The sequence below is a fragment of the Pygocentrus nattereri genome, chromosome 25, assembly GCF_015220715.1.
Source record: "Pygocentrus nattereri isolate fPygNat1 chromosome 25, fPygNat1.pri, whole genome shotgun sequence".
Classification (NCBI taxonomy): Eukaryota; Metazoa; Chordata; class Actinopteri; order Characiformes; family Serrasalmidae; genus Pygocentrus; species Pygocentrus nattereri.
Window position 1 is genome coordinate 17234385 of NC_051235.1, and position 12621 is coordinate 17247005.

Consider the following 12621-nt stretch of genomic DNA (forward strand, 5'->3'; position numbering starts at 1 on the left):
CTATACTGCTACCAGAATATAATGTGCAGTACATTACACATATACTGGTGAACCCTTGACATAATGTTATGGAAAACTGTCCGGCATTATTTTGATTAAAGTTATTAACATCTGCTGAAATAGTTTATCAAAACACTCACAAATTCATTAAAGGTCTCATTTGCATATTGCATCCTTCTGTGACATGAGTAGTATAAAGGCCAATGTTATGACGATTAAACAATCATATGTGTACATGCAGCCTGTCTTGACAGCAAGAGAAAGCAGCTAGCCTACGGGAAAGTGACTCCAGGTCAAACCACCACCATGTCAACACAAAGCTGTCTCAAATACTCTCAAAAGAGACCAGAGAGACCAAGAGGAACAGACGGAAAGAAAAAAAAAGAACAGGCATACAGACAGGACATGGGTGGGTCACTGAGCTTGCCTTCAGCCTATATAAACTAATGCACAAAAGCAATACATAAAACTAACTATGTACCTTATATGAGAATCTCTTATCTCTGATTTGTAAAGCCCATAGAAACGGTAAGCGCAGTGTGGGCTGAGATGCAACACCGGCAGTCCAAACAATATGGTAATGAAGTGGAAGATGCATGTAGACGGGGATCCAGTCAGCACATTATGAATTAATCATTCAGATTACATCCAGCCTCCAGAGAGAGGGATAGGAGAACACAGGCCTTCAAAGTGGGTCAGCCCACTCTCTAAAACACAGGTTGCTCTGTAGAAGTGTGTATGTATGGACTTTTTGCTTATATTAGTAATATATTCGCTCATCATTTATATTATTAAAGGTTCTAAACAGTCTAAAAATGATAAATGGATGCCTAACAAAATACTACATACCTACATAAGAAGGGTTTTGATCCATAATTGAATTATAGAACATAGAAAACGTATCCTTTTTCAAAAATGTTTTCATTATGTCAGCTGTTATTCTTTTCAAAACCCAGTGCTGTACAAAGTACACAAATCATGTACTTGAGCTAAAGTAGAGATACCCAAGGCAAAATATTACTCCAGTAAAAGTAGAAGTTCCTCCCTTTAGAACTCCACTTGAGTAAGCGTACAAAAGTATTTACCTTCAAATGTACTTAAGTATCAAAAGTAAAAGTACTAAAAGAGTAATTATGGCTCTAATGTCCTTTTACCATTTTTGTAACAAGACTCTTCTTCCTTAACTCAGGTTAGGTGAAAATACTCCAGTGTCACTCTTGATAAACCAGTCTTTTAATAGAATGTTGTGGCATGCGCCCACCACTCAGGCCCCGACGATGACGACTGCGAGAGCTGGCTGGAAGGCGGGGCCCGAACACCCAGCAGCGATGAACCTCGGCGAGGACGGCAGGGAGAGAGCTGCCAGTGTGGAAGGGGCACAGCACAAAGCCCGAGCTCCCCCGACGGACGCAAGTGGCAAGAGTGACAGCGGGAGGAGGACGAGGATGCTGGCGCCGGCCACAACAAGCACCAGAACAAGGAATGAGTCCCGAGCTCCGCTGCCCGGGCCCCACAACCTTCACTACGCCTCACGAAAGACCCGGTCAGCCAAGCTGCCAGCTGGCATGTAGAAGTGGTCAAGACAACTTGCTGAAGTGCAGACCGAGCATCAGAATGGGGAAGAAAGGGGATTTAAGTGACTTTGAATGTGGCGTGGTTGTTGGTGCCAGATGGGCTGGTCTGGAGTATTTCAGAAACTGCTGATCTACTGGGATTTTCACGCACAACCATCTTTTTGGTTTACAGAGAACGGTCAGAAAAAGAGGAAATATCCGCCACACACGAACTGCCAGCTGGGAACGGTAATGAGGAGGCGGAGCGGCGAGCTCGCCTTCCATCTTGGCTCGGGTGCTCACCTTTTAAAAAGAGCTGACAGGGAACAGAGCGAGAGAGAGAGAGAAAGAGAGAGAGAGAGAGAGGGAGGGAGAGAGAGAGAGAGAGAGAGAGAGAGAGAGACAAGCAGTAGCAGCAGAAGACTGAAAAGCTTGAGTAAGAGACTGAAAAGCTGTCTGAAGCCACTGAAAAGTGATTAGTTAGCATAGCGTTGGTTGTTTGTGTTTACTTTGTGTTTATTTTGGTGAATTAAACAAGCGTGTCTGCTGCAACCCTCAACCCTACCTCCAGTGTCCTGCTTGAGCCTGGGGTGGCATAGGTCATGCTACCAATGTCATTAATTAGTCTGACACTGATATCTATTAAAAATATGAAAATTAAGTTTCTGTTAAAACAAGCTCAAAACAAAGTGTGCGCTGATTGGTGTTCTATCCTTGCGACATGTTACATTTTTCTACATACTGTTACGTCCTGTGTTTGGATGTTCCCTTTTCTCTCCCTTTCCCTCCAAGTGTTCTCAAGTGGACCTTGTTGCTGCGTGACTGACGTCTCGGTTTTCCCGGCGTATGATTGGCTGTTCCTGTTGGCGCCTGTTATAAAAAGCCTTTGATGTCGGAGCAATATAGAGCTGTTTTCTTATTCGGTCCCGCACGGTTCCGTTCTGTTCAACAGACCGGTTTTTTGTTCATTAAGTGTCCTACAGGTTTCTGAGGGCCAGTAAAGATATTATGGTAGTTTTGTTTCTTTTTTAGAAAGGAAACGTAGTGGTGACCTGCCCTTTTTGTTTGACTTGTTGGAGTTTGTTTATCGGTAGTGTAGTGAGGGTAATGTTTTTGTAGTTTCTTTTTCTTTTCTTTTCTTAGGTAAGTTATTAGGTAAGTTAAATTGTTATTAGGTTCTTTGTTGTTTTGGGCCTTGGGTCTCCCCAAACCCGTATATGATGTGTTCTCAATATTTCTTAGTTTTTTTATTTTGGTCTGGTGTCTGGGTGGACAGTCTTGTTTCTTCTTTGTGCGTCTTACCCCTAGGAGACGTAACAATACAAAAACCAGAAGGAACGACAGAAGGAACGACATAATGTAGTGGAATGAAAGTGAGAAGTCACCCAAAATGGAAATACTTCAGTAAAGTACAGAAACATGAAAAAACTACTTTAATACAGTAACTAATTACATCTACTTCCTTACTGTTGACCACTATCAAAAACTAGATGCACATAAATGTGTTGAGAAGTTGAAAACAGTTGTACACACAAAAAATATTTCATTAAAATAATTTGTTTACCTAAATGCAGAAAATGTGAGTGACCATTCTTAAGATCATGTCCTGATTTTCAGACTTTGTGACTCTTTTGGGATTTACTTTAAAACATCAATCATTGAGGAACTAAATGTTAATAATATATATTAATCTGTTTAAATCAATTAATTGTGACAGCGCTATTACAAAAGCTAGCTTCAAACAAGCATTTTTATACAGGAATGCAACAATATCTTAACATTAGATGGTGCGGCAGTACAGAGAATAAAAACTGAGCTAACAACATTGTTAGCAGGATAAAACTACCTCACATACCACAGCACTGGCTTGGTCTCAGCTCACCCTTGCTAAAATGACACCACAGTACTGGCTTGGTTTCAGCTAACTGATGCTAAAATGATTTGGTTAGAGGACAGTGACTCATATTTGACAGCGCAGTCAGGTGACTGGTACTAGAGGGACACTTGAAATTGTATGTGTTATATGTGTACAACCCCAATTCCGATGAAGTTGGGACGTTTGTAAAACAAATAAAAACAGAGTACAATGATTTGCAAACTTGATGAACTTTATTTTTTTTTGCAAATATTGACTCATTTTGAATTTTTGATGCCTGCAACATGTTCCAAAGAAGTTGGGACAGGCGCAACAAAAGACTGGGAAAGTTGAGGAATGCTCAAAAAACACCTGTTTGGAACATTCCACAGGTGAACAGGTTAATTGGAAACAGGTGAGTGTCATGATTGGGTATAAAGGGAGCATCCCTGAAAGGCTCAGTCGTTCACAAGCAAGGATGGGGCGAGGTTCACCATTTTGTGAACAACTGCGTGAGCAAACAGTTTAAGAAAAAAGTTTAAGCAAAGTGGAAAAGTGTCCTGTGGTCTGACGAGTCCACATTTCGAATTGTTTTTGGAAATCATGGACGTCGTGTCCTCCGGGCCAAAGAGGAAAAGGACTGTCCGGATTGTTATCAGTGCAAAGTTCATAAGCCAGCATCTCTGATGGTGTGAGGGTGTGTTAGTGCCCATGGCATGGGTAACTTGCACATCTGTGAAGGCCCCATTAATACTGAAAGGTACATACAGGTTTTGGAGCAACATATGCTGCCATCCAAGCAACGTCTTTTTCAGGGACGTCCTGCTTATTTCAGCAAGACAATGCCAAGCCACATTCTACAACAACGTGGCTTCATAGTAAAAGAGTGCGGGTACTAGACTGGCCTGCCTGCAGTCCAGACCTGCCCCCTTTTGATAATGTGTGGCGCATTATGAAGCGCAAAATACGACAACACCTACCCTACAAAGCTTCACCTACAAAGCTTCAAAAATTAGTGTCCTCAGCTCCCAAACACTTATTGAGTGCTGTTAAAAGGAAAGGTGATGTAACACAGCGGTAAACATGCCCCTGTCCCAACTTCTTTGGAACGTGTTGCAGACATCAAATTCAAAATGAGTGAATATTTGCAAAAAACAATAAGGTTTATCCGTTTGAACATTAAATATCTTGTCTTTGCAGTGTATTCAACTGAATATAGGTTGAAAAGGATTTGCAAATCATTGTATTCTGTTTTTATTTATGTTTTACACAACGTCCCAACTTCATTGGAATTGGGGTTGTATAATATTTATTCATTGATGAACCACTGTCCTGTGTAGTTTTTCCGAGGCATTTCCTGGCCCTGGGATAGCTTCTAAGCCGCTTCTCCCTCAGGGTCGCAGGGGGTGCTGGAGCCTATCCCAGCCGTCATCGGGCGGAAGGCAGGATACATCCTGGACAGGTCGCCAGTCCATCGCAGAACAGACAGACAGACATACACATTCACTCACACACTCACACCTAGTGGCAATTTTAGCATGTCTAATTGGCCTAACTGCATGTCTTTGGACTGTGGGAGGAAATCAGAGTACCCAAAGGAAGCCCACACAGACACGGGGGGAACATGCAAACTCCACACAGAAAAGACCCAATGCATCAGATTAAATGAAAAAAAGAAAAGAAAACATATCTGGCATGATACAGCTGTGGGAACCATTAGGCTCACAGTGCAGGTCGATAGCATCTGTGATGCAATTACAGGGTGTTTAATTTTTAGATAGGGAGGCATGTACATGATTCCATTTCTCACTATGATTGCTTTCAGGCAATCTTAGAGACTGGTTCACCACCCCAACAGAACAAGAAAAGCCCAAACACTGCTGGTCATGGTATACCAATAACGTCCCATTGTGAAAAGAGATATATTTACATATAGATATACATATAAAATACATACAGAGCAAGTGAATAACATATTTGTGATGTATTCAGAGCAAGCAACAAACTGATGTTAGCCAAAGATACATTTTGCACACTCCTATCTGGCTTACTGCCTCTATCCCTTAAGTGATTTTATAAAACTTAATTTATACCCACACACACACTTTCGCGCGCACACACACACAAACACACACACACACACACAAACACAACACCACTACCACCACCACAGCACACACAGTTTCATGCCACTCTTTCTTTTATGAAATGTACTCCTGTTCTATGACTTTCACAAAGCCATAAAATATGCTTATAGAAATCAGACAGACAACAAAATAGTTGATTTCAAATAGCATACCACTTTGGTTAGTTTTCAAGGTTTTTCCAGCACTGCCCATGTTTTCAAACCATCATAAGTAACACAGAATTCATTCTCTCTGCATGCAATACCAGTCAAAAGTTACTCATTAAAGACATTGATTAATGTTTTTTTTTTATTTCTGCCATTTTCCGCATTTTTAATACATATTTTTTTATTTTATGACTACAGACATAGTACACAAAGTAAACAAAAAACAAAAAAGCAGGATAAGCCAGACAAAAATCATAAAAAGACAGACAGTACATGAGGCCAACAAATAAGGTGAAAAATGATATTTTTGAATATCATTTGAATTTGGAACTAAGCAGTCACCAGAAAAAGTATTTAAAAATCCAAACTGCTTTATATTTTACATTCTTCAGAACAATCTCGATTCATCTTGATGTATACTAGAGCTCAACTGATATTTCCAATACTGACAACCTACAGTTTTATCAGTACCAGGAACTTGTTGGCTTTAAAGCATTGATATTTAGCTAATTTCATCATCACACATGGGTTACTGTGCATATGATTCAGCCCTCTTCAGTCAGAATTACTTGGACATCTGTAGTTTATGCATGTAATAGTTCTGAATGTCTTATTATTGTATTATTATTACATATAACTGATACAGCCAACAGCTTTTGTTGGTAGGACACAGCTGTAACTGGTTGGTTTTAAAATTAGAAGGATGGAAGAGTTAATTTGGCAGTACAACATCTAAAAGGAAAGCATGAACCATTTAAAAACAGATAGATCTGATAATATATTTAGTGTTGGAGGCTTTTATGTAATTATATGATTGCTGTCGGAACATAATGAGCATCTTTTTTTTAATGTTCTACAACCCTGCCCCCCCCCCTTTTTTTTAAAACACAATTGGGAAATTAGTTTTTTTCTGTCTCCTGTAAAGTCCTGTTATCGGAGACGCAAGGCTTTTTATTCTTATTCTTCTCAGGTTTGAACTCACGGTTTCTTTGATATCACAACAACTAACTTATTCACGTAAATCCACCAACTCGGTCAACAGCAGTTTAGCTCTTCCTTTTTTGGCTGAAGTTCTAAGGAGTGTTACAGGTTTGAGGCACAACACACGGCAGCCAATCAGAAGAGTTCATTTATCACATATCGGTCTTAAAGGCACAGTAATAAAAACAGCATGTTTAATTCTAAGATATAAAGAGAGTTTTGGGAAATGGTCAGGTATAAGAATTGTCTCTTGTTCTTCTCATAAAAAGTCACATTTTTTGGAGATACAACTTTTATTCCAACAGCACTGATATGTTCTGTGTTTATTTTTTCCTGAGACTGACACATGCACAACTTTATTTGAATAAACATTTATTTAACTTAAATAAATGAAAGGCTGGTCCAACTCAGTACTGTGTTCTCATAATGTAATTCAATTATATCTGCCATGCTTTACTGTTGCAATTAATGCTACACCTCTAGGGGGCACTATTTTCTCCTTCTTTCTCTTCCTCTTCATCTTTTCTTTCTTCCCCTTTCCCCCTTTCTCTCTCTTGCTCTTAAGTGATCAATGCACACTGCAACAAAGACCTCTGCAGAGGCCACTTACACAGATAACACAAAGAAGCCCACTGCATTGCTGTAGAGTGTGTTTATATTACAGACCCTACTCAACATGAAAAAGACACGAGGGCTGCAAAAGAAAAAGCTCAGCTTCTACAAACGCAGTCATCTGAGCTCTGCGGCTGTGATTTGCACCGTCTGTGCTCAGGCTGCTCGCATTCTTCTGCCTCTGATAGGAGATTAAGCTGATGAGTGAGGCTCATTAGAATCACTCTAATGAGAGAACGCCATTCAGGCTCTCCGTGCACAGCACATACCAAAACTGGAGATGAGCTCTATAACAGTAAGGCGCTGCAGGAGCCACAGGTGTGAGAGCACATATGAGTACACTGTAGGCCGAAAGTTTGAAAGCAGCAGTAACTTTGTAAAAGATACCTAAGTTTTGGTTTTTTTCCCCCAGATATGAGAAACAGTTATATGTTTATTGGATCATACTTTATTTGGATGGTTACAGATATTTCAATCCTTAAAAAACCTCCTGGTGCTAATTAGGAGTGGATGTAGGTTTTGTCTTGAGATTAAGGTTAGGGATAGGTTTAATAAACCCTTACACTGAACTTGAACTTCAGTTGCATTTAATGGATATTTAGTTGAATGTTGCTTACAGGCAGACAGAGCATTTACAAAGCATCTACAGTGGACCACCCAAATAAAGTGTTACCGTTTATTGTAAAGAACAAAAAGGTTTGAATATACAACCCCAATTCCAGTGAAGTTGGGATGTTGTGTAAAACATAAATAAAAACAGAATACGATGATTTGCAAATCCTTTTCAACCTGTATTCAGTTGAATACACTACAAAGACAAGATATTTAATGTTCAAATGGATAAACTTTGTTTTTTGCAAATATTCACTAATTTTGAATTTGATGCCTGCAACACGTTCCAAAGAAGTTGGGACAGGGGCAACAAAAGACTGGGAAAGTTGAGGAATGCTCAAAAAACACACTTAAAATGAGTGAACATTTGCAAAAAACAATGAAGTTTATCCGTTTGAACATTAAATATCTTGTCTTTGTAGTGTATTCAATTGAATATAGGTTGAAAAGGATTTGCAAATCAGCATATTTTGTTTTTATTTATGTTTTACACAACGTCCCAACTTCATTGGAATTGGGGTTGTAGATCTGTCATTAAGTGAAATCAGAGTCTGTAGTGAAAAACATCTTAGGTTTAGTCTGAGGTTAAGATCTGATCAGCTGAAGATACATTGAAATTCATAGTACATAAGCAAATCCTATCTTAATTTAAGAATCTCTCAAAATTCTTATCTCTCAAAATCTTATATCCTAAACTATTCAATCAAGGTTGATAGTCAATTATTATTGTCACTAAGCAACCAAACAGAGTTTCAAAATACCATTCACTACTCAGTCCATATACAGAAATTAATGAACAAAAACACATTTGAATTATTTTGTTTCTGTGGCGCTGCAAGAAGCAACTCTACATATAAGCAACTTTACACATATACACCTATTCAGCCAACAGCAAGTTAGCCACACCCACTCACACTGAAGTTCTAAGGAGTGTTTCAGGTCTGAGGCACAATACAGGACAGCCAATCAAAATAGAGTTCATTTTCATTATATCAGATTTAAAGGTACAGTAATAAAAACAGTCTGTGTAATTCTAAGATATAGAGAGCAAGAAATTATCATATAAGAATGGATTACATTTATATTTGGTGCATAAAACGACAAATCTATGAATGGATCTAAAGAGAAAAATAAAATGCAGCAAAAATGCAGGAGGTTTGTGTAATTAGACACAACTAGTCAGACGCATGTGGATAAATGGAGCACGAGAAGCGTTACTAGTTCGCCCAATGTTAAATTCAAAAAAGTCAGCTTCAAAAAAGACAATATACAAAAACAGACAAACATAATAAAAACAAGATCAGACAGATAAATCCAGAAAGGGAACAAGCGTAAAGGCAAAGTCCAAAAAAAAAAAAACAGAAGTAAAGTCAGAACCTGAACAGAACATGCAACTCACAAATACCTCACAAAGACTAAAACTAAAGCCTGGCCTTATAAAAATTGTCTAACACGGATCATATGACACAGAGGACAGGCGGGTAAAATTAGCAATTGGGTGAAGCAGATAGGTGGACTGCTGTGACATCACAGTTAGGTGTTCACAGAGCAGGGGCATGAAATCTTATCCGCAGAGGGCCGGTGTGGCTACAGGTTTTCACTCCAACAAAGCAGGAGGTCACCTGTTACAATGTTTGAAGACCAAGACCAACTGATTAAACAAGTAGAATCAGGTGTGCTTCAGCTTGGTTGGAAAATAAACCTGCAGCCTCACAAACAGAATGGCCAACAGTAGTAACAGAAGCTTATAAAAGAAGTTAGGACACTGTTGGGTTTATCCTAAAGTTAGGATATTTTTTGCGTATCCGGATGCTTTTGTAATACTCTCTCTTTTTTTTTTTTTAATTTGAGAATACGATAAGATATAAAAATGTAGATATAAAGATATAAAAAAGATGTTATTCTGTAATAGCTACTGCTCTAAATTCAATCATAACTTAAGTCATCTGAGATGTTAGTCACTATGACAAAATTTCAGAGCTAGGATGTTTCTGTAATATTGCCCCAGGTGTGTTAAAATAGAAGTGTGCATATAATTTAAAATCTGGACAATGTAAAGGTTTAAGAGCAGGAAGGCTTTTCCCATACACTATGGTACAGTAAGAGTACATCTCTTGGGGAAATATCTGTGGATGAGCAAGAGAGCAATAAACAGGTCTTCGGGTTGTTGATGGCAAATGGTCTTAATTGTAATGTGTCTCTGAAACATTAAAAGTCACAGTTTGCTTCCATACTTTGACCATTAGTGTGCATGCATGTGTGCTGGTACCTGGAGTGACCGTGAGCGAAGCATCTTGGCTGTAGCGTTTGCGAGCAGAGTTAGATGCCAGGCAGCGGTACAAACCCTCATCATCCTTACTGACCCCTAAAATCTGCAGGACCCCATTCAAGAGAGTTACATACCTGTTGGGGAGAGTAAGAGAGCACCTTTTACTCAGATGTTAAATTTCATTCCTCCTCTTGGACTGAAAAGTACACTTCCCTTTACCCCAAACATAGTTGATTAGTCAAGATATGTCTGGTTGCTTCTTTACTTTTGTACTGGAGCGACCAAGGCAGCTAATAAGCAATAAAACCTTATACAGCAGTATTTAGCATTGTGTAACACTGCCTAGTGATCTCTAAATCATCACAGACATGCCATTAATCTCCACTGTGTTGTTACATCTCAAAATAGACTTCCTTAAGTAGTTTCAGACTCATAACACAATGACAATGTTGTTTATAAAAACAAACAATAGTATGTTGCATAATAAAAGAGGTCAGCCCTATGTTCCCAGGACCCTTTATTTGTTCACTGAAGTTTCTAGGAAACAGCTCTGTTTTCATGTCCCTATATTCCCTCATTGACAATTTCTAGGAAATAACTGCTTCGATGGCCTCGTGCTTTAGCCTCTTGAAAGACTGAGAGATGAAGCTCAAATAAACTTAGACTTCGGAAGCAAAACTTGCCCAGAAATGACTGCAATGTGAACCAACATCCATTTTGTCCGTTACTCGAGATTTCAAAACTATGACATTTGATTTGCTGTGTTCAAAATGTAGTAAACAACTCCATGTGTTATATACAGGGGTGGGTAATTCAGGTCCAAAAGCAAAAAATCCTCTTTAGAATTGCGTACCACCTGCTTGGACACTCTGCTGCTGGTTTGAGCTGATCAGGGAAGCCAGGCAAATGGAACAAAATCTTGGGAAGGATTTTCATTTTGCTGGACCTGAGCAACTCACCTCTAGTTATAAATGTGGACTAATGTACACTCACCAAACACTCCAGGAATACTACACAAATAGGGCCTCCCTTTCCTCTTAAAACAAGCTCAATTCTTTGTGGCATGGATTCCATAAGATGCTGGACACATTCCTTTGGGATTCTGGTCCATGTTGACATGACTGCATCACACAATTCCTGGAGATTTTTCAAGTGCACTTTCATGCTGTGAATCGCCTGTTGTATCACATCCCAACGGTGTTCTACTGGATTCAGATCCAGTGACTAGGAAGGCCACTAAGGAACAATGGACTCATTGTCATGTTCATGAAACCAGTCTGAGACTGGTCTGCTTTGTGACATACTGCACTATTGTGCAGGAAGTAGCCATCAGAAAATGGCTAAATTGCAGTTATGAAGGGATGCACATGGTCAGTAATCAAGTGAAGACTGGTGTGTCAAGGAAACATTTCCCACACCATTGCACCACCTCCACCAGCATAGACTGTTGACACAAGCCAGGTTATGTCCATCGATTCATGATATTACCGCCAACACCTGCCCCTACCCTCTGTGTGCCTCCGTAAAAACCAAGATTCATCAGACCATCATCAGACCGGTTTTTCCAGTCCAGTTTTGGTGAGCCTGTGCCCACCGTAGCCTCAGCTTTTTGTTTATGGCCAAAAGAAGTGGAACCTGACATGTTCTTCAGCTGTTGTAGCCCATCCGTCTCAAGATTTCATGTGTTGTGCACATGACATGGTTTTCTGTGTACCAACGATTGGTACAAGAGTGGTTATCTGAGTTACCACAGTCTTCCTGTCAGCTCAAAACAGTCTGGCCATTCTCTGTTGACCTCTCTCATCAAGGCATTTCTATTCATAGAACTGCTGCTCACTGGATGTTTTTTCTTAAAAAAAAAACTCTAGAGACGGTTGTGTGTGAAAATGCCCCCCCAGCAGTTTTAGAAAATCCAGCCTGACTGGCAGCAATAAACATGTCACTGTCAAAATCACACAGATTACATTGTTTCCTCATTCTGATCGTTAATGTGAACATTACCTGGAGCTGCTGGCTTACATTTACATGATTGCACGGCACTGCTTCTACACAATTTCCTGTTCATCATCATATTAAGCAGGAATGTATCATACAAAGGGCTGAAAGAATGTCCAGCCCTGGACAAACAGAACCCTAGAAAGCACATTAGTGGTGGCCATGTAACAAACTTTGTCCACTTTTACATATAACTGCCAATTAATGTCAAAAACCACATAATAAACAAATAACGCAGATTACTTAACAACTAATCATTCCTTAACAGCTAATCACATTGTGCGTGATGATTTAGGCATGCAGTTTGATAATTGTCGGTCATTAGCTTCCATTACTTGCTGATTGTAAGACATGAGCTTCCATTATTTCCTATTTACATTAGCATTGTAGCTCCAGAAGCAAAGTGAGTATCAAACAGAGCCTGCAAATTGCACCAGAGATTCAGTGTTGA

At 39.5% G+C, this 12621-nt stretch overlaps 1 protein-coding gene across 4 annotated transcripts in view; it reads right to left on the reverse strand.

Annotated features, from left to right (window-relative positions):
• igdcc4 (immunoglobulin superfamily, DCC subclass, member 4) overlaps positions 1 to 12621 on the reverse strand; it is a 113872-nt gene that overhangs the window by 36478 nt on the left and 64773 nt on the right. For 2 of the 4 annotated variants that reach the window (XM_037534573.1, XM_017706212.2), the window contains exon 4: positions 10176 to 10309. The exons of the other annotated variants lie outside the window; for them this stretch is intronic. In XM_037534573.1, the coding sequence (XP_037390470.1) occupies positions 10176 to 10309 (134 nt within the window). The remainder of the gene's footprint in view (positions 1 to 10175; positions 10310 to 12621) is intronic. 4 annotated transcript variants of the gene reach the window in all.